The 24,303-nt window shown below is 38.1% G+C and overlaps 1 protein-coding gene across 4 annotated transcripts in view; it reads left to right on the top strand.

Moving 5' to 3' along the window:
• Positions 1 to 24,303, top strand: part of MYRIP (myosin VIIA and Rab interacting protein) — a 239,444-nt gene that overhangs the window by 7,664 nt on the left and 207,477 nt on the right. For all 4 annotated transcript variants that reach the window (XM_086742861.1, XM_086742862.1, XM_086742864.1 and 1 more), the window contains exon 2: positions 6,604 to 6,753. In XM_086742861.1, coding sequence (XP_086598987.1) covers positions 6,644 to 6,753 — 110 coding nt within the window. In that variant the 5' untranslated portion in view covers positions 6,604 to 6,643. The remainder of the gene's footprint in view (positions 1 to 6,603; positions 6,754 to 24,303) is intronic.

Raw genomic sequence — 24,303 nt, 5'->3', positions numbered from 1 at the left:
CTGCTGTTCTGTTTGTGCAGGAAGCCTTGGGTACACAGCAGTAAGCTCTGAGCCCCGCTTTGCAAGTTGGGCATCCAGAAGGGAAGCCTTTGAATTCTTGTGCTTACAGACGTACAAATCTGATTATGTTGGGCTCTTCAGGATCAGTTGCATGCCCTAACTGCACATGCTGGTTTCTCCCCAACCTGTGATGATTCACCTTCAGGTTGTTGGCAGTCTGTTGCAGTAACAAGCTGCATTTCATGCTTTAGGTTGAAGGCACATGGAAAAGAGGCTAATCAGCCAAGATGCAATTGCGTGTCGGGGTGTTACCGCTCCAATTTTGTTTTGTTTTTTTTTTTTCCACTCTAAGCAGTCTTCCTCATTTTGCGAAGAGTAACAGTGAGTCTCACACAGTCAGAATACTGTCAGACTCATCATCTCGACTACGCATTCTTCCATGAGACAGTTGCTACTAAATAGAGGAAAATAGAGCTGAACATGATTTGCCTAAATTCAGCATAAACTGTGGAAGATGAGACTGAAGTAAAATGAGAGGATACAGTAACTAGAAAGCCAATGACAGTGAAATACTGCTAACAGTATATGCTAGATGACCTATGATCTTTAGCAACTGCAGCGCCGAATTCTGGATGAGCCTTTCCTCTAGGAGTTCACTGTTACCAGTGAGAAGATTATGCTGGTCAATGAATTTGGCTTTTATATCACATTTTGAATTCCCACCGGGATTTATGCTTGTTTGTCAGTTGTAGGCCTGATACATAGGTATAAAATGATTATGACTTACTATGAAGATTCTCTTTTTAATGATACATATTTTTTTTTAATCTGTGGAAGGTAGGTGACAAATTACGTCCTCCAGTGCAATCTTTTTTTTTTCTGTAAAAACAACTTTATTTTCTATTTAAATAAAATAGTTTGTAGTTTATAGAAACAGTTTAATGTGCTGTGTTCTGATTCTGGAAGGGCACCATCCTTAGGTGAGAAATGACATTCTTTTTTAACTAAAACATGACTTCAGTGGAGCATTTGTACTTCTGCTGTTTCATATTCACTGCTTAAAATAACGTAAGACGTGGAAGTAAGAAGAATATGGAACTCCTGTTTATTTTAAAAATAGGTTAGGATTTAGAAACACACGATGTTAACCTTTGACCTTCAGAATTTACAATTTTCCCTATTATAGTATGTCCTGACTCTCTTCTAGGCAGGAAATATGCACAATTATGGCAATAACTTGCATTAATACGGATCACTTCTCCCAGACGGAACAGAATGAGCTTCATGGTTCTTTTAAAAACCTGCTGCTTCCCGCCCCCACCCCCCAGTGAAACAAATGTAACTTTGTTCCGGAACCTGTAAACTGTTCAGTTTTCTAAACAAATCTCACATAAAATTAGTACAAGGCTGAAAGGAAGATAATTTTCTGCTTTGTTTATAGACCAGGAAATATGTGCAGTAAATCTCATTTAAAATCAGTGTGGGTACAAAGAATAACATCCTCTTTGAGATCTTTGTCTTGCATCTTACATAAAATATATTACAGCAGATAAAGTCCTCATATTCAAGTCAGTTGGGCTGTATTTAATTTTTCATCTGAAGAGATGGCTTTGTGTTTCTGATCAGTATCTTTTCTCTCTTGTTATTTTGGGACACTAGTTTATTTCCCGCGAAAATGGAAGAATATCCGCAATGCTGCTTACTGCAGCACCTGGATTTCTTGGAGTTTAAAATAGGTTAAGAAATTTGTGACCAGTGGTAATTATGCCACATTTTAGACTTAATTATGTGCTAGCTGTAGTATAAATTATTTTGGACAGAAATTTTCTTTGAATGTTTTATTTTGGCTAAAGTCTGTTTTGTTCAAGTGTGTTGCCATAATTCACAACACAGGAAGCCCCTTTACACTTTCAACTCTCAGACCTTGTTTTTGTCACCAAATAAAATGTGTGACATATAAATGATATATATTGTGTGACATTCACATTAAAAACATTTAGCATAATGACTTTGACATTCACATTAAAAACATGTAGCATAATGACCTTGTGCTGGCTATGTGATAATTTCTTTGAGATGTTCATTAAACAGAACCTTTTTCAAAATATGAGATGTGCTGAAGGAGCTCTGCTGTGAACAAAGTGCTTGTCTTCCTTTTTGGCTGAGAAAGAGTACTATCTTGTTGTACAATTTAAAAGGGTGAAATGTTCACCAATAAGATTATACAAAAAATTTGTTCAGATACTAAAAGACTTCTGCAAAAGTTGGTCAAATACCAAACTATAGTGACAAGACAGAGCAGGATTATTTAGGTCCTGACAGTCTGCTGAAGTAAGTAAATATGAGTTCATTGGCAACAGAATCAAAGGTATAATTACTAGAAGGTTTTTTTCTTCTCAGTTTTCTACCTGGAAAATATTGGAAGTGGTGGAGTAGCAGAACAGAGTAGAAAAGCTCTGGTATTTAGTTTGGTGACTAAAGCCGAGAACGTGTGAGGGAGAAGTATTTTATATGAAGTATTTCATTTGTGAATAGCTGGGTCAAAGGAGTTTGTGATATTGACTCTTCAAGTATCATTGCAGATCATAACATTGCATGATACTGTATTGTGAAAACAGGTAAAATCGCAATTAAAAATTGGCTTAGAAATGGAAAGAACTGTATGATATTCCTGTTTGCAGTGCCAGGGTGTTGGAGGGATCTCTTCCAGATATACACTCTATAGCCACCCCGAGCCTTCTCTTCTCCAGACTGAGCAATCCGAGCATCACCTCTTATAAAAGATGCTCCGGTCCCTTAATCATCTTTGTGGCCTTGAGCTGGAATCACTCCAGTAAGTTCATCTCTCTCTTGTACCGGGGAGCCGAAACTGGATTCAGCATGCCAGATACAGCCTTGCTAGTGCTGATGTCTTCTCTACAGCATAAACTAAGATGTTTATATTGTACAATACTCAGTGTGACCATTTGGATAATTAACTTTGTAATGTCTCTCTTTGTCAAGCAGAGAATCTATTTTAAATGTTAGTTGGTACTTTAAAAAAAAAAAAAAAAAGAGTTTGTGGACTTTCTCCCCACCCTCCTGTAATGCTAATCTTCTGCTGAGGCTGCAAGTCCAAACAGCTTAGCTGTCATATGAGTGACTAAGACACTTACTACTTGCCCTCATTTCTTGTATTGATGCTCTTGTCTGTTTTGAAATTCAGAAGCATTGCTTGCAGTTCTTGAAAAACGTTTAGTTTGCTTGTTGTTCTGTGAGGTTTTTGTGGCTTAGAGTTTTGGATTTTTTTTTGTTGTTTTTGAAAAGTTTAAATTCAAGAAATGTTTTTGATGTGGAAGTTTTAATTAGATTTTAAAACTGACTGTAAAAGAAGTATTAAGATTAGAGTATTACTCAATACTCAATCATGTATTGTAAGCCTAGGCTTTCCTGTTACAATGTGTTAATTTGTTAAGCAAAAGTTTTTTAGGGAATGGTATTATTCTTTGTAATGTCTCTGAAAGCTTAGACTTTTCATTCAGTTTGATATTTAGCAAAGGAGTATTACTCATGAAGGCAAACATCTGAACAGCATCATGGAATTTATTTCAGTTGGGGCTAGATGTTATTTTAGGCTGAGAAACTATGTTGTTGTTGTTTGGTTTTTTTTTTTTTTTTTTTTCCGTTGAATGTAACTTTTTTCGTTGTGTATTTCCAAAAGGCATAATCTGGATCTACTGAAAAAAAAAAATAGAGCATTGTTTATAAATATTTATAGACTGCTGTGATACTCCCAGATCAGAGGTGATTTTAGTAATATGATGAAAGATTATATCCTGGGGGAAAAACTGCAAGTTCCTTAGAGATCAATGGAATATTGGAATGTAGACTGAGACGTATAGGTAAATAACCTAAAAATCAAAAGTTTGTCAGTGGTGATTCTAAGGTATATGTATACTTGAAATTGTCTTTGCTGACCCCAAAAAATCAAAGGTGGTGGGGCTGCCCACATAACCCCAGATTTCCCCCTTCTAATATATGCTTACAATCGGCAATGGCAGCTGAATCGAAGGGGTGATTTTCTTTGCTGATGGATCACAGTTTGTATATGTGAAAAAAAAAAATATTAATTTTGACAAAGTTTCAAAAAACATTTTGATGAAGACCTGAAGGGAGAACTTACTATGACAGTGTTAATTACAGTTGTTAGCTTGATGCTCAAGAACAACTGGAATGGCATCTTTGATCTCCCAGTATCTTCGTCATCCTATGTCTCAGACAACTGTAGCCCTACCATGCAGGTGTCCCTGCTGGCTCCAGCAATTGCTTAAAATGGTTTTATTTCCTTTTAGTTTGTGTCCTGTGTTTCTCCCATAAAGTGTATGGATGTGAAAAAAAGTTATTTGTAAAAGTCTGCTTACTTCCCTGCAGATATTTTTCCTGTACTGAAGCCCTTCCATGCTTTTAGAAAGTTGGAGAGTCCTTTGTACTGAAGCGCTTTGCGTGACAAGAGCTGAACAGGTATCCCAAAACCTGAAGGGAGGAACTTGTTCTAGGACACTGCTTGTTCTGTCTTTGAGCCACAACATGTAAGCGTAACCCCAAGTAAGCCCTGTCTCATAGCTTCTTATGCTTGCCAATGTCCAGTGAGGCTTTGGTACAAGGACTGTGAAGGGACAGGGGAAAATCTTAATGTTCTGGTGAAAACTTCAGGAAGATTTATGTGTGTGGGATGGAAGGAAATCTTGCCAGATGTTCCTCACTGTATTTTAGCCAGCCTTTAGTTTTAATGTACATTCTTGGCCTTGCAAGTGGGATTAGTGAAGACTATATGTAGTTCTTTGTTTCTGTAGCACTTTTTTTTTCTACAAAAATCTGGGTAATTTTATTTAGAAGTACGTTTTTGTAGCCTTTATTAACTTGTTGATAGCTTCCTTAGTAGACCCAGAGTCAAGCCAGAACATGCTCTTCCATTACGACTTTTGTTAGCTGTATGGTAAGTGTGTGTCTCACTGGGTGGATCTTGCAATCTTGATTTCATCTAAGCTTCTGTCCCATCTGCTTATTTTTGTTGGAAGTGTTGTTTCCTTGAATGACCAGTGTATTCTAAACTTCGTTGACAGCCTAACCAAAATAGAAAAAATAAGCACTACCCTCCTTCCATGTGGATTTTTTTCAGTTTGAAGAACTGTAACCAGATGGTTGGAGGAAGGTAAATACTATATTAAAAAAAAAACAACCAAACAAAAAACCAAACCACATCACAAAAATCAAACAAAAAAACCAACCAACCATATCCCCCATCATCATCTAAGTAACAAATCATAGAATCATAGAATGGTTAGGGTTGGAAGGGACTTTCAAAGGTCATCTAGTCCAACCCCCCTGCAAGAAGCAGGGACATCTTCCCCTAGACCAGGTTGCTCAGAGCCCCATTCAACCTGGCCTTGAACGTTTCCAGGGATGGGGCATCCACCACCTCTCTGGGCAACCTGTTCCTGTGTTCTACCACTCTCGTTGTAAAAAATTTTTTCCTGATATCTAATCTGAATCTACCTCCCTCTGTTTTAAAACTGTTACCCCAAATGAACTGTTATGTTTAGAAAATAAAGGTGACTTTTTTTTTAACCCCATGCTACTTCTTGCTGTACTATTTGGAGCACTTAATTGTATGCTGTAGCAGTGTTGCTTAGAGGTGGTTTTTTGAGACATAACCAGCTTACGCGTTTTACGTAGCCTCATTCACTTGACACTCATCATGGATAAAGAGGAAGTAATAGTTGCCTCTTCAGTATAATGTGGGAACGTTTGTGTGTCCGTAATTATTATATACATTGTTAGGAGCTGCTTATAGAGCTCCAAAAACTGTGTGATTTTTCTGAAACCATAACTTAATGTGGAGATGGACACCTTTATGATTGCCCAAAAATTACATAAATCAAATTATGGCAATTAATACTGATAGCTGAATTTACTAGAATTCAACAAAATTAGTAAAAGTAATGAGAAAATAAATTAGAACAAATTTCTGATAATTCATTAATGAAATAAATGGACCGAGCTCTATAGTACCTTCAGTTCACACGTAACATTGACTACTACTTTTTCTCCCCCATTGTCATGCGCAGAAATGGAAAATAATGATGTTGTAGTGATATTGACATCTAAATCTTTCCAATCACTCTGGGAAATGAATTTGAAATGTATATGCTTACTTTTTTTTTAATGGTGTTTTAAAATAATTCCTGGTTTCTTAGTTGGTAGTATGAAATATTTTTGAGGGTTACAGGGATTGCGTTTTGCAAACTCATGGCATAAAATATTAAGAAAGGTCTAAACCTGATTTCACCTTAGTTTCTTGTTGAGGGCAGTGCTGAGGTCTTCCCTTAATATTGTTTAATATTCTAAATAATTTATCTTTGGCATTTTTTTTTTAAATGGGAGGGATTTCTTTCAGCACGTGGAACTTGAAAAATAATTCTGAAACGAATAATTTTTTTCTCATATTTATGGCAGCAACTGTCTTTGTTAGGCACATATGCCTGCGATTTCAACACACTTGTGAAAAATATCAGTGCTTTCAATTTATTTTGCCTTTTTTTTTTTTTTTTTTTCTGATTTCAGATATTCCTCATAGTTACTCATATCCAGGACAGAGTATATAATGGGGAGAAAACTGGATCTTTCTGGTTTGACTGATGAAGAAGCAGAGCATGTGCTTCAGGTGGTTCAGCGAGATTTCAGCCTTCGCAAGAAAGAAGAGGAAAGGCTGAGGTAAGAATAAAAACGTGATTAAAAATATTGGATTATTATAAACTGGTTTTGGGGAAACCAGAGAACACAGCTCTTGTATGTTGTTCTGTGCATTAACAATAATTCCTATCACAGAGGCAATAAACATCCGAACTCTGCCACATGAATTCAATTATTGAGTAGTAATTAATTTTTCTTTAGTTTATCCTAGCATAAACCACAACAGTGGTCTCTCAATCATCTATGTGTGTTGCCTGCATAGAGGCTAGGTAGTGGTTGACTTTAACATAAAGAGAAGTTTATGTTAAGAGACTTTTTTGTTTGCTGTAGTCAGTTTCTTTTCTTTTATTCAGAAACTTTGTCTATATGCAAATATCTGAAGGTGAAGAAGTTCAACCCATCTCTTTGTCCCAAAATAATCAATGGGAGATTTTGTCCATTGTATTGACAAGTTAACTTTGCTTTCAGTAATCTATTTGCAAAATGATTGCAAGCAGAAACAACTCAGAAGAAAACAAATGGAACTTGTTGCAAGGTAGTTTCTCAGCCCAGGAATTTCAGTATGTGACAAGGGGGCTACTGACAGAATTGGTAGATGCAATAATTTTCTTGTACTTTCAACAATATTTCCTTGAATTATTATGTCTGATTTCTTTTTTACAACCTTCTTTGAACAGACTCTCTAGAATAGTCTGAAGTCTATATCTATAATTGGCAAATGCACGTTCTCTTACCATACTACTAGCATCACAGATATGATCTCTTTCTTTATCATTTAGCATCAGGCTGAAGTCAGCAGAGCAGGAAGATGACTGAAATAAACCCAAAACTAGGTATATATATTATGTGCAGTTGGAACTGAGTGGAATCCTGTCTCTGTCAGTTTTCTGTTACTATCTTCTGAAACTATTTGCATTAGGAACCAGAAAGAAGACTTGCGGCATAGGTCTGATTCAATTTTGGCATGCTGTGCAAGTTCTTGCTTGGATTGGGAGTGCAAACTTGCTATAGGGAGGAAAGACTGGATCAGGATGGCATGCAGATGTTTTTCTTTTTTTTTTAATCCTTTTGTTGTGGATTGTACTGATTGTTTTTGGTAGTCTTTTGCAACAAATGCAAGAGATTCTAGACACAGTTTAAGGAGGGTGAATGCAGGGGCTTTCTCTGTCTTATTAAATGGGTCATTTTGTGTCTTACTGGAGCAAGCATACCACAGCTATCACATGCTGGGATATCTTGCCTATTCTGTACAGCCAGATACTAGGAGGAGGTAAGGTATACCCACAGAAAATTGATGAGAGAGCCTGGACAGATAAACCTTTTGCTGGTGTTTGTGTTTTAACGTTTTGCTGCTGAAGTTGTCCATGAGACTTGATAACTGAATGATCACAAGTAGAAAACTGATGTGAGAAGGGAGATAAAATACTGGAAGGGAGGAGAAACACACAGACTCAACTCAGCTTAAGTTCTGAAATATAGGCTGATATTTAAGATATTAATTTAAATAATTTTATTTACCTTAAAGATTGCTAGTTAAGTTCAAAGCTTACTTCTGACTTCAAAGCTATGAGTTGTTTTTGGTTTTTTTTTTTTTTTTTTTTTTTTTACAAAAAGGAAGGATGTAGCAACACATCTTTTTGTCTTACTGTGTAATAGAAAATGTAATCATATAAGAAACTTATATGTTGCTATAGATTAGATTTTTCAGCTTTTAAGAAAGCAGAATAGTTCTTGTGTCTGCTTTGATGTTCTTGGCTCTATTGCATTTTTTTTAGAAGATTATCAACTGATAAAGTCTACAATATAGTTCAACTTTAGAAGTATTATCAAGGTTTGTTATCTCTTTTAAAAGAGAAAACTAGCATATATATTTTATATATTAGACTGCTGTTACTAAACTCAAAACCAAGTTGTATCTGAAGGTAGGTTTTTTTTCTTCCTGTAGTTAATTCCAGGTAGCAACATAAGTCTTTGGATGGAACCATTGAAGCTTTCGTGTGTGATACTTTATTAAAATAGGGTTTCTGTATAATTATTCATACCATAGTTAGTTTTATTTTGTGAGGATTTTCCACATAAAGATTTAAGTAGCTGTTTCACAGTTCTGTCTCTGGGATTATTTTCATTGGTAGCAATTATTTCTAAAGATCAAGAACTACTTGACAGATTTCCAGTTATCAGGAGATAAATGAGAGCTAAGAAAACTGTAAGTGGTAGATAGCTTCAACTTTGCTTTGCTAACAGCAGCTGAAGAGTTAAGTAACGTATTACAAGAAATGAAGTTTATCTTCACTCCTAATAAATGTTTTTAAGGTAGTAAAGGAAAATGGCAACTGTTTTAAAGCTAATAAACTACCATATTTTTACAACGAATTGCAGTTGTTACATGTTAATTTATTTTTTCCGTATTCTGTAAACAAAATGACATAATGAGTATGTGGAGAAAAAACATACTGATCATCTTCATTTTCTGCTGCAAAGCTGTTTTGAATCTCTGTGCAGTGAAAATTTTTAGCAGTGGTTCTCCAATTTAAATATTTCTCCCAACGTTATTAGTGTTATCAGACTGGCTCTTCTTTGTACATTTTGTGAAAAAAAAAAAAATAGTTTGCTAAAAATAGTAAGATAACTAAGATAACCATGTGTAAGTAGTTAATGATTAGTGTGGTTGATTTATTACGCCTTACTGCTTCATATCAGTTTGGTATCTTTTTTTGCTATGGCTCTCAGCCTGATATCAGATTAATAATATTTACTGTTCATTGTTGCTTGTTCACCCATAATCTTTCTATTTTGATTGTGTGTTGGTTCTATTCTTTGGCAGTAGTGCTATGTTTTTATTTACTCCAATGTTAGTGTAATCGTGCAGAGTCATTGAGGCTAAAATTATAACATAGACTTGTAAATAGATGGGCTTGGTTTTCTATGAATCAGTTGAAGTAGGCAAGCCAGGCAGATCTGGCATAATTAGAAAGATGATCAGTTTGAGTTGTTTGGCATGCGTGCTTAGGAGACTAGGCTGTGGTAGTAGAGCCTTGTGTACATCACCTCTGACACAGCTCTGCAAGCTTTTTCTGGGCTGCTGGGATACTAATAATCATAGTTGGCTTTTTGAGCAAGTTGACTGGACACGCTAATTGTCTGTCTTCTTGTGGACAAATTTATTTGCTTAATCTTGAATCTCATACTTCATGCATCTGCAGAATGTCAGCAATGGGAAAGACTGGACTGTTTTGAGGGTTGAACTTTAACACCTTGCCATGTGTAACTTTCTTTGTTGTATCTGCAATTTGTGGGTTTTGTTTTTTAATTTTTTTTTTTGAAGAAATTGCAGAAAAGAGCTTACAGGAGTTTACAAGGCCAAATGTGTGTTTGTGAGGTAGGCATCTTTACATAAACAGGTGTGTAGAAGAGATTGCTGCCTTTTATTTGTTTCCGTTTACTGCCTGTGTATTCAGTTTTCCAGACTGTGTAAATGTGCCACTGTTTCTTCTCCTCCCCTTTAGGCAAAATAATTTCTCTTTGTATTTATAAACATGCTTGACCATTTGCTTCAGGTCAGGAATACTGAGATGTCAGGATGTTTTAAATAAGTGAAATTATTGTTCAACAGAAAAAAAATAATGGATCATCTTATTGTGGTAGATGTTCCTAACCTGTTATGTTTTCGCCATGTGGACAGGTTAAAAGATGACTGTTCTGTTACAGAATTTAACATTCAGAACAACTGCAAGGGGAAGAATGTGGCAAAGGGAACAGGCATAGAAAGGGCTCGGTGCTTATCAGCTGCCAGCAGAGCAAAGATGCTTTATCTGTCAGCAGCTCCTTGACTTTAGGAGGCCATAGCCTAAGCGACTTAAGCCATGTTTGTATAACCATTGACTAACAAGGAGCTTCCATCACCATTGTGAATGCTGAATCAGCCATTTGTATGGTGGTATGCTAGTGATAAACCTTAGAAACTTGTACTGGGCAGGGATTAAAAATATTTCTTTGCAGGGGACGTGGTTCTCTCTAGTTTAAAGCACTGCTCTTAATTGTCTGGGAAAGTGTGTTTGCAAGGAAGAAAATTACTGACCTTCTGGTGCCACATGAACATGTGATCATAATACGTTAATCACTTCATATAGTTATGTGGGATCACTGGAACAGCACAAGGAGAGTGTTGAGAGTTGACTGTTACCCACAGGCAGAAACATCTCCATGTCTTGCCTGATGTTGTTTTTCGTAGCTGGGTTGGTGGATTTCAGCTTTGCTGTCTCTGTGCAGTCATATTTTCAGTTGTGGTAAAGACAAACTGCAGTGATTCATGATTAAGTCTCCAGCAGTGCTGTATTTGCAGAAAAAAATGAGACGTGTGTTGGCCTGCTCTGCTCTGGTTGTTCTAGTTTTCTTTTAGTGAAAGAATTGGTGAGGGACTAGAATAAAGCCTTGTGTAGAAGACGATGAAACGTTTTAAATTAAGAGAGTTGCTTTTGTGTGCTTTCTTCTTTCTGCTCCTTTTGCATCATAGCCCATTGCAGTGTGAGTAGACTCATGAAGAGGCTTCTTAAGAAAGAAATTCTCATACCTGACAAAACCCAGAAGCCAGTTTGACACTTTTTCTTGTCAGACTACAGTAGACAGGGTGGTCACAGGGTGTGTCATGGGTCTTGTAGTGGATGAAATATTAAACTCCTTCCAAACACCATTAATTGAAATATTGTCTGTGTTAGTCATATCAAACTGGCCAAATGCCAAGTCAGACATTTGGGTAGCTATCTGTTGATTCTGCATATCAGTTCTTGTTCCTCCATCCTGTAGCAGGCTCGTGTCGAATACCTTAAAACAACCAACCAAACAACCAAAAAACCCTGCCTGTCTTCCTTCCTCTCCTTGCCTCCAAACAAAGCCTCTTTGAAGCTGTTTTCCTAGTGAGGAAGGAATGGCAGATTGGTCTCCTCATTTCCACAGCTTTAGAGTTCCAGCAGATGAACTTCTGATCAATACCTTGTTACTCAAAGTGATTTGGTAAGGTCAGCCTGCCTGCCTTTCACTCTGATGAGCAATATGGGGAGAGCACAAGGAGCATTCCATTACACTTTTTTTTTTTTTTTTTTTTTTTTTTTTTTTTTTTTTGGTAGCAGAAGGGTGCCATTTTGGTTCCTGTGCCTGCTCATTAACTCCTCAAGAGGTCCAGAGAAAGAGGCTGTAACATAGCACTTCATATCCCTGCTTCTGCCCATGAGGCTTGAGAGTAAGGCCACACTGTGCGAAGGACAGTGGCTAGCACTTCTTTACGGGCTGTCCTGGTGCATGTATTCTCTCCCTGTAATAAAAGGTCTTTGAGTGGCTTACTCCTTCTCTGAGAAAGGTGGTCTTTGTGATTCCCAAGTTAACACAGTTGCACATGTCTGCAGTGCAAGGCTCTGCTGAGCTGTTGTAAGTTTAGCACTCATCTGTCTAAACTTATTTTTGAGTGCAATGAATGAATGATTCATCAGAATCATAGCGGCAACTTAATGTTATTTTGCTACTGCTTTGACTTATGGTACAAGAATAAAACATATCTAGGGCAGTACAGCTGGCAGTAAGAGTTCATTAACAAGATTAAGAGCAAGACATCGTTATTTATAGATTATCACCAATTTTGTTACATAATGTTCCAAGATGGAAAGAAACCTGTTTCCTAGCTCATGCAGGCTTGTCAGGATTAAGAGTTGTCAGTAACCTCACCTGTGTACTAAGTGCTTTACACTGTGTGTAGCCCTGTCTCAGCAGAAGTGTTTAAAGTTTTAACAGATATCCCTTAGCCATGTTCTCGGGTCAGAGTAAGTTGCTTATCAAAAAATGGTGACCTGGATGAACGCTGCATGAAAGCCAGATAGCTAATGGTTGTTTTGGCTGCAGAGTCAGTAAGGATGCACTTCAAAATGCATTTAGAAACTGCTCCTTGTTGCTAATTTCAAGAAATACTGATTTAAGTGTGCTGCTTGCTGTCAAATAATGCTGTGTTTGGGACTAGACAAGGAAGTAGGTATTTCAGCAATGACACAATGTCCACTTCATATGCCGTGCAACAGTGTTTAGCTTAGAGTCTGCACCGCTGCTTTCTCTGATTTGCCCCAAAACTCCCTCCTCTAACACCTGATCACTAGTGCATATGTTCTGCTGACTCAGCATTGTTCCCTGTTTCGCCTATAAGCAGAGAAAGTGATTACAGTTGATGAGTGGGTAGGACTTGGGTTATGCTTTACAAGAGAGAAATCAGGGCACTAGAAATAATCTGGTATTGGACGCAAAGAACTTCCAGCTGTTTAAGTTACAGGTTTAGGTCCATTTTTTTTCCTGCCTAACTGAGGAAAAAGTGGCAGGGTACTTCAAAGGAGCACCTTACGGTTAGGTGCCCCTAAAACCAGTTCTGTGCACCTTGCTTGTGACTATAATGGGACTAGAGCTGTCCTTGTTATTTGAATGGCATATAGATACTATAGGGAAAGCATGGACAGAACTTGTCAACAAGTTATTTGGCAAATGCAGAACCTCATTCCCAAAACTGTAATTCTTGAATTTTGTGCCAAGCGTTTTAATACAGATAATTACAGATGTGAGTTTTGACTTTTTAAAAATGTATTTGCAAATGCAGTTTCAACTGAGAGGAAGTGCTGATGAACAAAGCATGAAGAACCATGAGATGATGTTTATGTAAAGGTGTAAAAAGAAAAAGCCTAATTTTAGGGAATATTAGATAAATTTGTATAGAAAGAAATGTCTGCAGCTAACATTTTCAATATTGGACAGGACATGGGAGATGTAGCTAAAGTACAGCACACATAACTGTTCCAAACTTGCATGACCTGTGGATAAGTATTTCATAAAGGAAGCAGTATGATGTTGTGGAAATGTTATAGGATTTATTTCATGCTTTTTTGAAGTAATTTGGTCTTCATCGTGGGTTATGACTAATCAAAGTAACGGCAATTGTTTAGCTAAAAGGCGTGACTGTGCGTAGTAATAATGAATAGCTATCATGTAAAATCAGTATGTAATGTCTGGTATCTTGTGTATGAAGAGTCTAAGCTTTTAAATGTGACTTGTAGGAGTGATATTTCCTCGTCTGACTGGTCCTGCAGTGTGGGGAAGGGGTCTTCTCTTGAGTATGGACTCCTGTCCGTACAGTTTAGTCACACGGAAAATAGTTGCTGAAAATGTTAAATCTTAAATGCCTTTTGCAGAGAAAGTTCTTCAACTTTTTTTTTCTAAAGAAATGACATGCTAATCTTGTTAAATATATTACTCTTCATTTATTAGAAACATCTTTATTAAAACTCAGTATTAGTTCATGGGAAAATGTACGGATGTTCGTGAGTTGATAGAGGGAATCTGCTGAGGGAAGAGGTTGCTGGGGAAATTGTAGAATCTGTGTTAGAGGTTTTAAGGATAGGATATTTGGGACTCTATCAGAATGCCATCAGCTTCTGGATTTTTGCCTTGGGCATGAGGATGAACCAGATCGACCTCTTGAGTTCTGCGCCCCATTGCCTGGTGAATTGAGAGTTGTAGAGTTGTAGTTGCTAACCTTCTGTAGCAGTTAGCTAGATCTGGGCAAATGCGACATTGAAGTTTGGGCACATCTACTGTGTGCCTGTCATCTTTTTACCGCTGTGCTGGACCAAAATGCCAATATGCAAACAAAAAAAATTGTAATTTTCTAGTCTCATGTAAGCAGTGCTGGGTGAATAATTAGCCGAAGAGGAAAAAAAACTCATAATCTAGTAGGTAGTAAATAAAGCATTCAACCTTTTTAATAAAAAAAAAAAACCCTTGTTTTATTAGTAGGAAGATAGAGAGTTGGGACGCCTGAAGAGGTGACTTCCCAGGAATCAGTTTTAAGTTGCTGGGAAGAATGTAAAAGAGCACAAGTGTCAGGCAATTGACAGTTGAATTTCAGAGTCTTGCTCTAGAGGAGAAAGGTCTGGACAAGGTATTTGCACTGTGGAAGGGTGGTTTAAATCCAAAGCTGGAAAAGCCAAATTAATACTGTGCACTGGGGGACCCACCTCCTGGATACTCTTAACTTGATGGGCTTGTTTTTATGACATCTGTTCCCTGTTATTTGTATACAAATGCTTGAAGTCAATTAGTGATTGCTGCAATTGCAGAGTGATTAAAAGGTCTGTGGGTATGCGGTATGAAACCTATGACTTTGTTGGAGGACTGTGGTTTTATCCAGCTCAGATCATTTTACAGGTCAAAATCTTCTACCAACTTACAGTTGTTATCTACACTTGCATAACTTAGTGTTGATTTATATATTCAAATGTTACTATAGTAGTACAATTTGTAGTACTTTCCCAAGTTATAGTAAAACATGCAAATAAATATGAAAAGAATGGTTACATAATGTAACTTATTCATGGCTTATTCTTCATATTAGGGTTTACAGTACAGCTATTCTCTAAATACATTTCCATACAACATTCCTAAGCTATATGCAGTATGTGCCAAGTCTTATGGTTTTGGAAGAAGTGTTGTAATTAAAATGTGGGGTTTTTTTTTGATGCCAGAAGGGAGTGGTTTTACCATGAGTTACTATAGCAACATGCTGTAGACCTGTCCTTGGCCGCATCAATCTGGATGGGTCTGTCTGAAGCTGTATGGCTTCCTATCTTAAATATACTCGCCTTTGGTGTTCAAGAAAATAAGAGATACTGCTCATAATTATGAAATTTCTCAATCTGAAATATGATTTATCATTTAAATTTGAAATGTGACTTAATAGTTTTTTTCAGAAACACATACATTGTGGATGTTAAAAGGCACACATTTAAGAAACGCTAACGTCAGCAAAAGGAAAAGAGTTCTACCTACAAAGCAGTAACCATTCTTAAAAAGTATTGCAATATTTCAGAGATACTAGATTTAAGGAAAATTATATTGACTGGAAATTGGATTTGCTGACTTTTATTTTAAGAGGAAATATTGTTAGTGAATCAAGGGATAGTCTTTGCCTTTACTTACTTAAAGAATCTCTGTTCTCTGTGTTCTTCATAGACAATGAAGTCTCTGGCCTTTTTTTTCTGGCCAGCTCCTGTGTCCCTAGTTGAGAGCAGATCCAAGAACAGCTGTAAGTAGCAGCACAGGAAGGTGGCAGAGTGGAAGAGGGCTGCTGTGAAGTTGGGTTGCCTGTGCACTGAAATCAGTGTGGAGCTGTCTCCTACTGTCCGTGTTTTCAATTATAAAAAGGTGCATTTTGAATACTTGCTAATATTTCCTTTCTGAAGCCTGTGAAGAACTGAAAGCCTGTCAGAACCTGCATGGCAAACAAATGTTCAGTGTGTGAAAGGAGCACTTAGAGAAGGTAAGGCCGCTCTATTAGAAGGAGCAGAATTAGTATGTTGTTCACTATCCTGAAGCTTAGGGAATGTGTCACAGGATCTGCCTCAAACCATTGAATCAGCAGAGGTGAAAGTGAATCTTAAATTGCCACTGTGAGTTTGTATGCACCTAACACCTCATCCTTCAGGTTCTCCAGAGCTCTTAGTTGTCACGTGCAGCTTCCTACTTAAAGCTGTGCCAGAGGAATGAGCTGTGCTCAATGGGATACCAGTTCTTAGAAATCTATCCTGAGCCTAGGAATCTCTGCCATGAGAAGTTCATGGAAAGATAGTTACTTTGTAAGTTAAGGTTTAACAAAACTTGTGCCGGATTCTTTACCGTTCCACCTCATTCGAAAATGTACCATTACAAACTATGACCTACTTGCTTTCCCGAAATGTCACAACATGTACCTAGAGGGGAGCTCAATTTTTAGTGTTTATAAGCATGTTTTGTGCTTGTGATGAGTTCAAAGGACTGCCAGACAAGTTTCAGAAGGGAATGGAACTGACTGAGTTAGGAGGTGTATGTTAGAGATAGCTGATCTTTGTTTCACAAATGGCAAAATTATCAGAGTTTTTCTTTCTAAATGAAATTGTTGAACATTTTCAGCTAAAGGAAAAAGACAATTCCAAAGTCATCAAAACACATTGTCAACACTTCCAAAGTGGTGTTTCAGAAATGTCTTTAGAGATACATTCTAACATTTCTTGCTTTCATATGTGAAATACAATGGATTTGCTTTTGTTACCTTTGCAAAAATAATAATAACAAAAAAGTAGTAGTATAAGTTAACATGTTAAGTTTTGCATTTAAAATATGACATGCAAACATTATCAGCTGTTGTATCTCAGTTAAGGATGGTATGCAAGTTAATATATCACCAAGTATTGCTGTAGTGGGTGCTACCTAAGTATATGATCCTACTCTATGACAAATGTGAGCGAATTATAGTTTATCCTTGAAGTGTACGGTAAGGAGCTTCATGTTTGCTTAGGTGCAGAAGCTGACATCTGGGCAGTTACTACAGAGTAACAACTTCCACTGTAATGGAACTTGGGGTAAGTTGTTAATCTACTGTTGTCTTTATTTGCAGTTTGTGTATATTCAGGTCTATGTCTGAGGTTAGAGCAAGTCTTTGAACAGCACAGCAGAGGAGAGTGTGTAACAGCCTATTCCTTTATTTTTATTGGAATGAATTATAATTGGTCAATATATTTGCCTATGCCTCTCATCCTTTATTGCTTTAATGCTTTGATTCTCCTCCTACTTGTAACTTAAAGTTCTCCTGAAAGCCGCTGATCTCAAACATACTTTCTCTTTGTCTTTTTACTCTCTAGTACTTAGTAAATACTAGTGTATATATATAGTACTTAATAAATATAGTACTTTAGAATAAGCAAAATAGTTTTACTATTACTAATGACTGCTATCAAGACTCCATGAAGAAAAATATATAAATCTCCCTATAAAGCTGGTTTGCATTGGGATTAGTATCTTCAGAAATCATAGTGGGTTTTCCTCAATGCAGTTTTTAAGTATATTATTAAGATGTAAACCTGATACAGCCTTATAGCAAAGGAGCTGTGGTTCTTGGTACTGTTTGGATTATAATTTGACTAGTAAGCATTGGAGGATATATGCTGCAAATGGTGGTGTGTTCCCACAGCACTTTCAGCTTGAAAGGATTTTCTGAATTTATCTAGTTTTGTCAAGCACATTGGAAGTGAAATAATTTGGAAACACACAGAACTCAATCTTTGCATCTCAGTCGAAAGAACTTTAAATCAAGTAGCAATTAAGAGAAGCCCATTGGAGGTGGTAGGGATTTAATAAAATTTTTCTGCTGTTCAGAAACACGTTGGGTGAGACATAACAAAAGTGTCTCCAGTGTCTCTCTTGGCTGCGGTAGGGTTTTTCAGTAAGGGTGATAATGTGCTGGTGACATCTCTTCCCTTTGTTCTTCATGACTGTGTGATGGACACAGTTTTGCTCTGAGCATAAGGGAGGGAGGGGATGATTGTATTGTGATAGAAGACCTGTTGTTAACGGGAGGGCAGGTCCTTAGGATTGCCACTATGGTCCTATGGTTTTTATATAGTTCTTCAACCTACAGGAGTTGACTAGTTTCTTGCTTCTGTTTTGATTTTGGAGTTTTTTCCACCTTTTCGTTTCCCGTATAAAAAATAAACTTGTGTGCTTCTAGTAGGAATGTTGAAAATGTGATTAATTTTAAGGGCTTTGTTGTAACTGCATCTAGGCTGTCAGTCATCTTGGAGGTAATCCTGATACTCTCTTTTCAATCAGTGTTGCTTCAGCTGATGGCAAGATGTCACCTGTGATTCTGTCTCTTGAAAACTATTCTAGTGGATTGTGGACTAATACGAACGTAATCAAATACTTGTACGACAAGTATGGAGCATTTCTTATTAGGAGGCTGTAATCTAAATAATGGTGTCACAAGCAGAGAAGTCTGTGCCATGCCATAAGATACCATTTGAAGTTTCTATATGCCTCATAAAAACTGCCTATTGATTTATCACTGTTATATTATTATACATAGCTGTATTTAGTGTGTAAAAGTGGAATGTGAATTTGTGTTTCACATTTAGCTAATTGGTCATCTAGATAAAGAAAAATGTGATATTTTACACACTTCTGGTTTTGAGAACAGTTCTTTAATGCTGACATAAAACCTAGTTAGCCAGTATGATCTGTGAACTGACAGGTTTTTTTTTCTGTGGTTGGTGGTGAATCTGTAAAATTGAGTGGCTTTAAGTTCGAAAAGGAGCTCTTAAGCAGTTTATGTATCAGTCTAGGACTGGTGAATTGTTTGCATCTCAGCAGGCAAAGTACAGTAGCTTGAACATTGTTTTTCCTTCCACCATCTAGACTTCCTCTGTTTATATTTCCCTGTAAACTTTGATTTATTATTTGATGAAGTTATATATAATACTAATACTATGTTAGTATATTATAGTATACTAATATTATGTAACAGAATACTAATAAGCACAACCACACTGGCAAAGTGTGCTTTCAGAGTGCCAGAGCAGGTGAGAAATTAGAGGAGGATAGCCTTGGGGAATAAGAGGTTTATAACAAATCAAACTTGTACCTTCATGTTTGCTATTAATACAGGCTAGACTTGTAGCTCTTCAAAGAAGCAGACTTGAGATTTGAAAAACTGGTTTAGAGCCTCTAAGTGGCCCAGTTTCAGAGAGGCTGGACGCTTAGTTTGAATTAGCATTCATGTGTTTGGAGTAGTGTAAAACACAGTCTTGAATGGCAGTTCTGTCAGCCAGCTGTAACATAAGTTTTCCTGGCTTAGATTACATCAATTGTCTGTAAGTAACTGCTGGAAATGTTTTTAATGTTTTGTAGTGTGTGTCTAATGAGGAATAACCTTTATATTCTTTATGTTTGCCAAACTCTTAATTTAGTTCCAGGCTGGTATTTTTGTCTTGTTGCATTCTGAATAAAAATAAGGACAGAAAATAAGTATTAGTACAAGAGGGAGTATTTTTTTCTTTCTATTAAAATACTACTTAGCACAGTCTCTGACAACCTTAGCACAGTCTCTGACAACCAAAAAGTGTTCTCCTGACCAATACTTCTCTCAAATTTCATTTGTCTTTAATCAATTGAAGAAGCAGTTCCAGGCACTCTGGCCTTTCTGCCCTTGGGTAATGAAAAAGATACAACATCCCATTTACTCAACTTAGGACTCAGTTTCATAAAAGAAAACAAACTCCATCATCACCTGAAAACAGAAATTCACTTTGTGCACTTTTCAGCAGTAGATTTCCCTGGTTAAGTTGATAGCATTGTCACTTTTTATGATAACATAGGTTGTTTTTTAAAATTCCTCCCAATCCCCTGTTTACAATAGCTATGTTAAGTAAGGTATGCTTTGGATGCAGTAGTGACTCCTGGTAGGAAGAAAAATTGGAATTGTTAGGATTCAGCAGCTAAGCAGTCTCATAGACTATTGAGTAGGGAATTCCCAGCAACAGGTCTTTACCTTAAAATGTTCTTTGCAAACAGTCCTGGCCAAACAGCACCTGCTTTGAATAAATTAGAAGAGGATAGTGTTGCAAAAGGAAAATGTGACTGTCTGATGTCATCCCTTTGAGCAGAAATTATGATCTTATATATTTATGTTATCTTGGTATTGCAGGCATTGCTGCTTTAGCATCAGTTATTAACGTTAGCATTAATTACCATTAATGTGGTGGGTAAATCAGCAGCACATAATTGTAGCCTATGCGAACAGGCAGGCATTTTGGAAACAGCTATGATGTTTTTTTTCATTTAGTGAAAACATCTTCTAATACTGATGTTTGCAGCTATTTGCTGCAGAAGAGTAATCTCAGAAATCTGGCAGAGCATTTTGGGCATATCTTTGATGTCTCCACATTTAACTTGTTTAGTGTGGTGGGATTTTCCTTTGATTTGTTTGCTTCAGCATTTTACAACGCTTTGTAATGGTGATTGGGGTTATCTGAGACAAGGGAGACTGGGAAAAGAGGGGGAAGAAAGAATATTGCAGAAGCCACTTTTACCCAGTGAAATCAAAGGCTGATGTTTGCTTTATCCTGCTTATATTCTCATGATTTGGCTGCCTCTAGTTTATGAATCTAGCTCAGTTGGCTTTGCATGGATAAAACTCCTCTTCAGTATTATGGATTTCTTTCTTCACTTGCAAACAAATGCTTTTGTCTTAGGTAACAGCGGTTAGCACAGAGGATTTAAAGTCAAGACTTACCTTCTGTCATTCTGAATAGTAAAAACCAAACAGCAAGGCACCACAACTCCAAGATGCATATATATTTAAGTCTTTGCAATTTGGGAATCTGGTCCTATCTTCTACCTAACGTTGTAGGTGCCTAATGTAGCAAAACTTGAGACCAAAACAGCTTGCCATAGAGATGCTAATGGATATTAGCTTTCATGAAGCAGTCAGAAATTGGGTGGCAGAAATCCCAAGCACTGTATGTTTTTATATGCTGCCAGTCTTGGAAAGACAAACATCCTCCACAGATATTTGTGATTAAAAAATACATCACGGGTTAGGAGCAATTATATTTGAATGTTGCCATGTTCTGAGTAAAACATCACCAGATACCTTATGTTTGAATACATTAAACCCATTTATAATTATGACTTTTGTATTGTAAATGCAGAAGAAAAGTTTGAGGATACAAACTACTTTTCAGACCTTTCTGTTTCAATTTGAGCAGTTTACTTAGGGGACTGATGAATTCAAGTTTTTTATTGCTGGTGAAGAGCCTGGTCTTCCTGAAAACACATAGAATTTGATGAAGGGACTGAGTAAATAATACCTTTCCTTTCTTTAAATCTCCTAATAATTGGCCAGTAGAGCTCCTTAGGCATAGGTCAAAAGCTATATAGCAGTCTGGAAAGCTGTTTATGAAGGGCCTATCTTATTTACAGTGTTTCTAATGAGTTGTACTGACTTATCTGAGGTAACTGTCCGGGAGCAATGGAGCATCACCTTTTTCTGTTAACAGTAAACCTTTGACTGCATAATAGATGTTACAGATTCATTTCCACAATTACTTCCATTTAAAATGTTGTATTTAGCAGCAATAAAAAAAAATAAATTTAAAAGCTAGGTTAAAAAAAAATAAGCCTGAAACACAAGATCATATTGTGATGATTTGCCAATCATCTTTCCTTGTGTAGAGTTATGTAGATTCTTATCAAAATCAAGATATTATGGTACACTTCCAAAATATTTTAAAGATTATGGTTTAGGGAGAAGATTGGAGAAAATTTCAGAGGAAGCTGTTGATGTGCGAGTGCTAAATAGATCTATCTACTAATATATACAATGCATATTGTAAGGGTCTTCTCTCTTTTTGAACTCCTTGTTTGTTTCCAAGTATTTCACTGCTTTGCAAAGCTTTACATTATGCTAAGCATTCATTTACCAACCTGGCTTGTGAGCTATTATTTACTGACTCATTTGGTTTGATCATACATCATGTGCTTCCTAGAAAAACATCTAAGGTTTGCTTTAATGGATAAGCAAATGTTTAGAAGACTGCACGTACTGTCACAGTTTTGGAGTTTGAGACAGTAAATCTATTTCTATGGCCATAATAAACCACACAGTGGTGTTTACTACAGAATATTTGAGTTATATAATTACTTTCTCTGTTATTCATGTCAGAAAAGGCAAAGAAAATATTATTTTTAAACAAAGATCATGCTTAGCCCTGATGATAGTTTATTAAAAAGCTGATGATGTTTCCTGGCAGGAATCATTTGGCAGGGTGTCCATTTTCCCCTCACGTTTTGCAAAATCTGGTGGAATTACCCCAAAAACTGACTGGAAGGGGAGCCTAGCATGGTGGCCCCCTGAGAGGGAATTTAGAATCATAGAGTCATAGAATGGTTAGGGTTGGAAGGGACCTTCAAAGGTCATCTAGTCCAATCCCCCTGCAAGGAGCAGGGACATCCCCAACTACATCAGGTTGCTCAGAGCCTCATCCAGCCTGGCCTTGAACGCTTCCAGAGATGGGGCCTCCACCACCTTTCTGGGCAACCTGTTCCAGTGTTCTATAACTTGCATCGTAAAAAATTTTTTCCTAATTTCTAATCTAAATCTACCCCCCTCTATTTTAAAACCATTACCTCTCGTCCTATTGCAACAGGCCCTACTGAACAGCCTTTCCCCATCTTTCTTGTAGGCCCCCTTGAGGTACTGGAAGACCGCTGTCAGGTCTCCCCGGAGCCTCGTCTTCTCCAGGCTGAACAGCCCCAACTCTCTCACCCTGTCCTCACAGGAGAGGTGCTCCAGTCCTCTCATCACCTTTGTGGCCCTCCTCTGGACCTTCTCCAACTGGTCCATGTCCTTCTTGTGCTGGGGGCTCCAGAACTGGACACAGTACTCCAGGTGGGGTCTCACCAGGGCAGAGTAGAGGGGGAGAATCACCTCCCTCAACCTGCTGGCCACACTCCTCTTGATGCAGCCCAGGATGCGGTTGGACTTCTGGGCCACAAGGGCGCATTGCCTGCTCATGTTGAGCTTCTCATCCACCAGCACTCCCAAGTCCTTCTCCTCAGGGCTGCTCTCAATCCATTCCCTGCCCAGCCTGTATTTATGCCTGGGATTGCCCTGACCCAGGTGCAGGACCTTGCACTTGGCCTGGTTGAACTTCATGAGATTGGCACGGGCCCACCTCTCCAGCCTGTCAAGGTCCCTCTGGATGGCATCCCTCCCTTCCAGCGTGTCGACAGCACCACACAACTTGGTGTCGTCGGCGAACTTGCTGAGGGTGCACTCTATCCCACTGTCCATGTCGCCGACAAAGATGTTGAACAGGGCCGGGCCCAGCACAGACCCCTGAGGGATGCCACTCGTGACCGGTCTCCACATGGACATTGAGCCGTTGACCACCACTCTCTGGGTGTGGCCATCCAGCCAACTTCTTATCCACCAAGTGGTCCGTCCATCAAACCCGTGTCTCTCTAGTTTAGAGAGAAGGGTGTCGTGCGGGACAGTGTCAAAAGCTTTGCACAAGTCCAGGTAGATGATGTCAGTTGCTTGTCCCTTGTCCACCGATGCCGTCACCCCATCATAGAAGGCCACCAAATTGGTCAGGCACGATCTGCCCTTGGTGAAGCCATGCTGGCTGTCACCAGCCACCTCCTTGCTCTCCATGTGCCTTAGCATGGTTTCCAGGAGAATCTGCTCCATGACCTTGCCAGGCACAGAGGTGAGGCTGACCGGCCTGTAGTTACCTGGGTCTTCCTTATTCCCCTTTTTAAAAATTGGGGTTATGTTCCCTCTCTTCCAGTCATCGGTGACCTCACCAGACCACCATGACTTCTCAAATACGATAGCCAGTGGCTTGGCAACTTCATCCGCCAGTTCCCTCAGGACCCGCGGATGGATCTCATCAGGTCCCATGGACTTGTGCACCTTCAGGTTCCTCAGATGATCCCGAACCTGCTCTTTGAGTTCAATGGGCAGTTCTTCATTCTCGCAGTCCCTGCTTGCACCTTCAAGCAATGTACTTATCTTACATTTGTACGATAAGCAGCCACCATTAAAAGCAGAAAAGCCTGTTGTTTCCTGAGGACCAGCACTCAGCTGCCATTGGCTTTGCAGTGGTCCTGGCTGTTAGTGTAGAGCACTGTGGCTGCAGGAACTTTCTCCTTGTGCTGGGAAGGTCTCAGCTA

The sequence above is a fragment of the Chlamydotis macqueenii genome, chromosome 2 (genome assembly GCF_036417535.1).
Source record: "Chlamydotis macqueenii isolate bChlMac1 chromosome 2, bChlMac1.mat, whole genome shotgun sequence".
Taxonomy (NCBI): Eukaryota; Metazoa; Chordata; class Aves; order Otidiformes; family Otididae; genus Chlamydotis; species Chlamydotis macqueenii.
The sequence above is the reverse complement of the archived record's forward strand: the minus strand, read 5'-3'. Positions and strand labels throughout refer to the sequence as shown.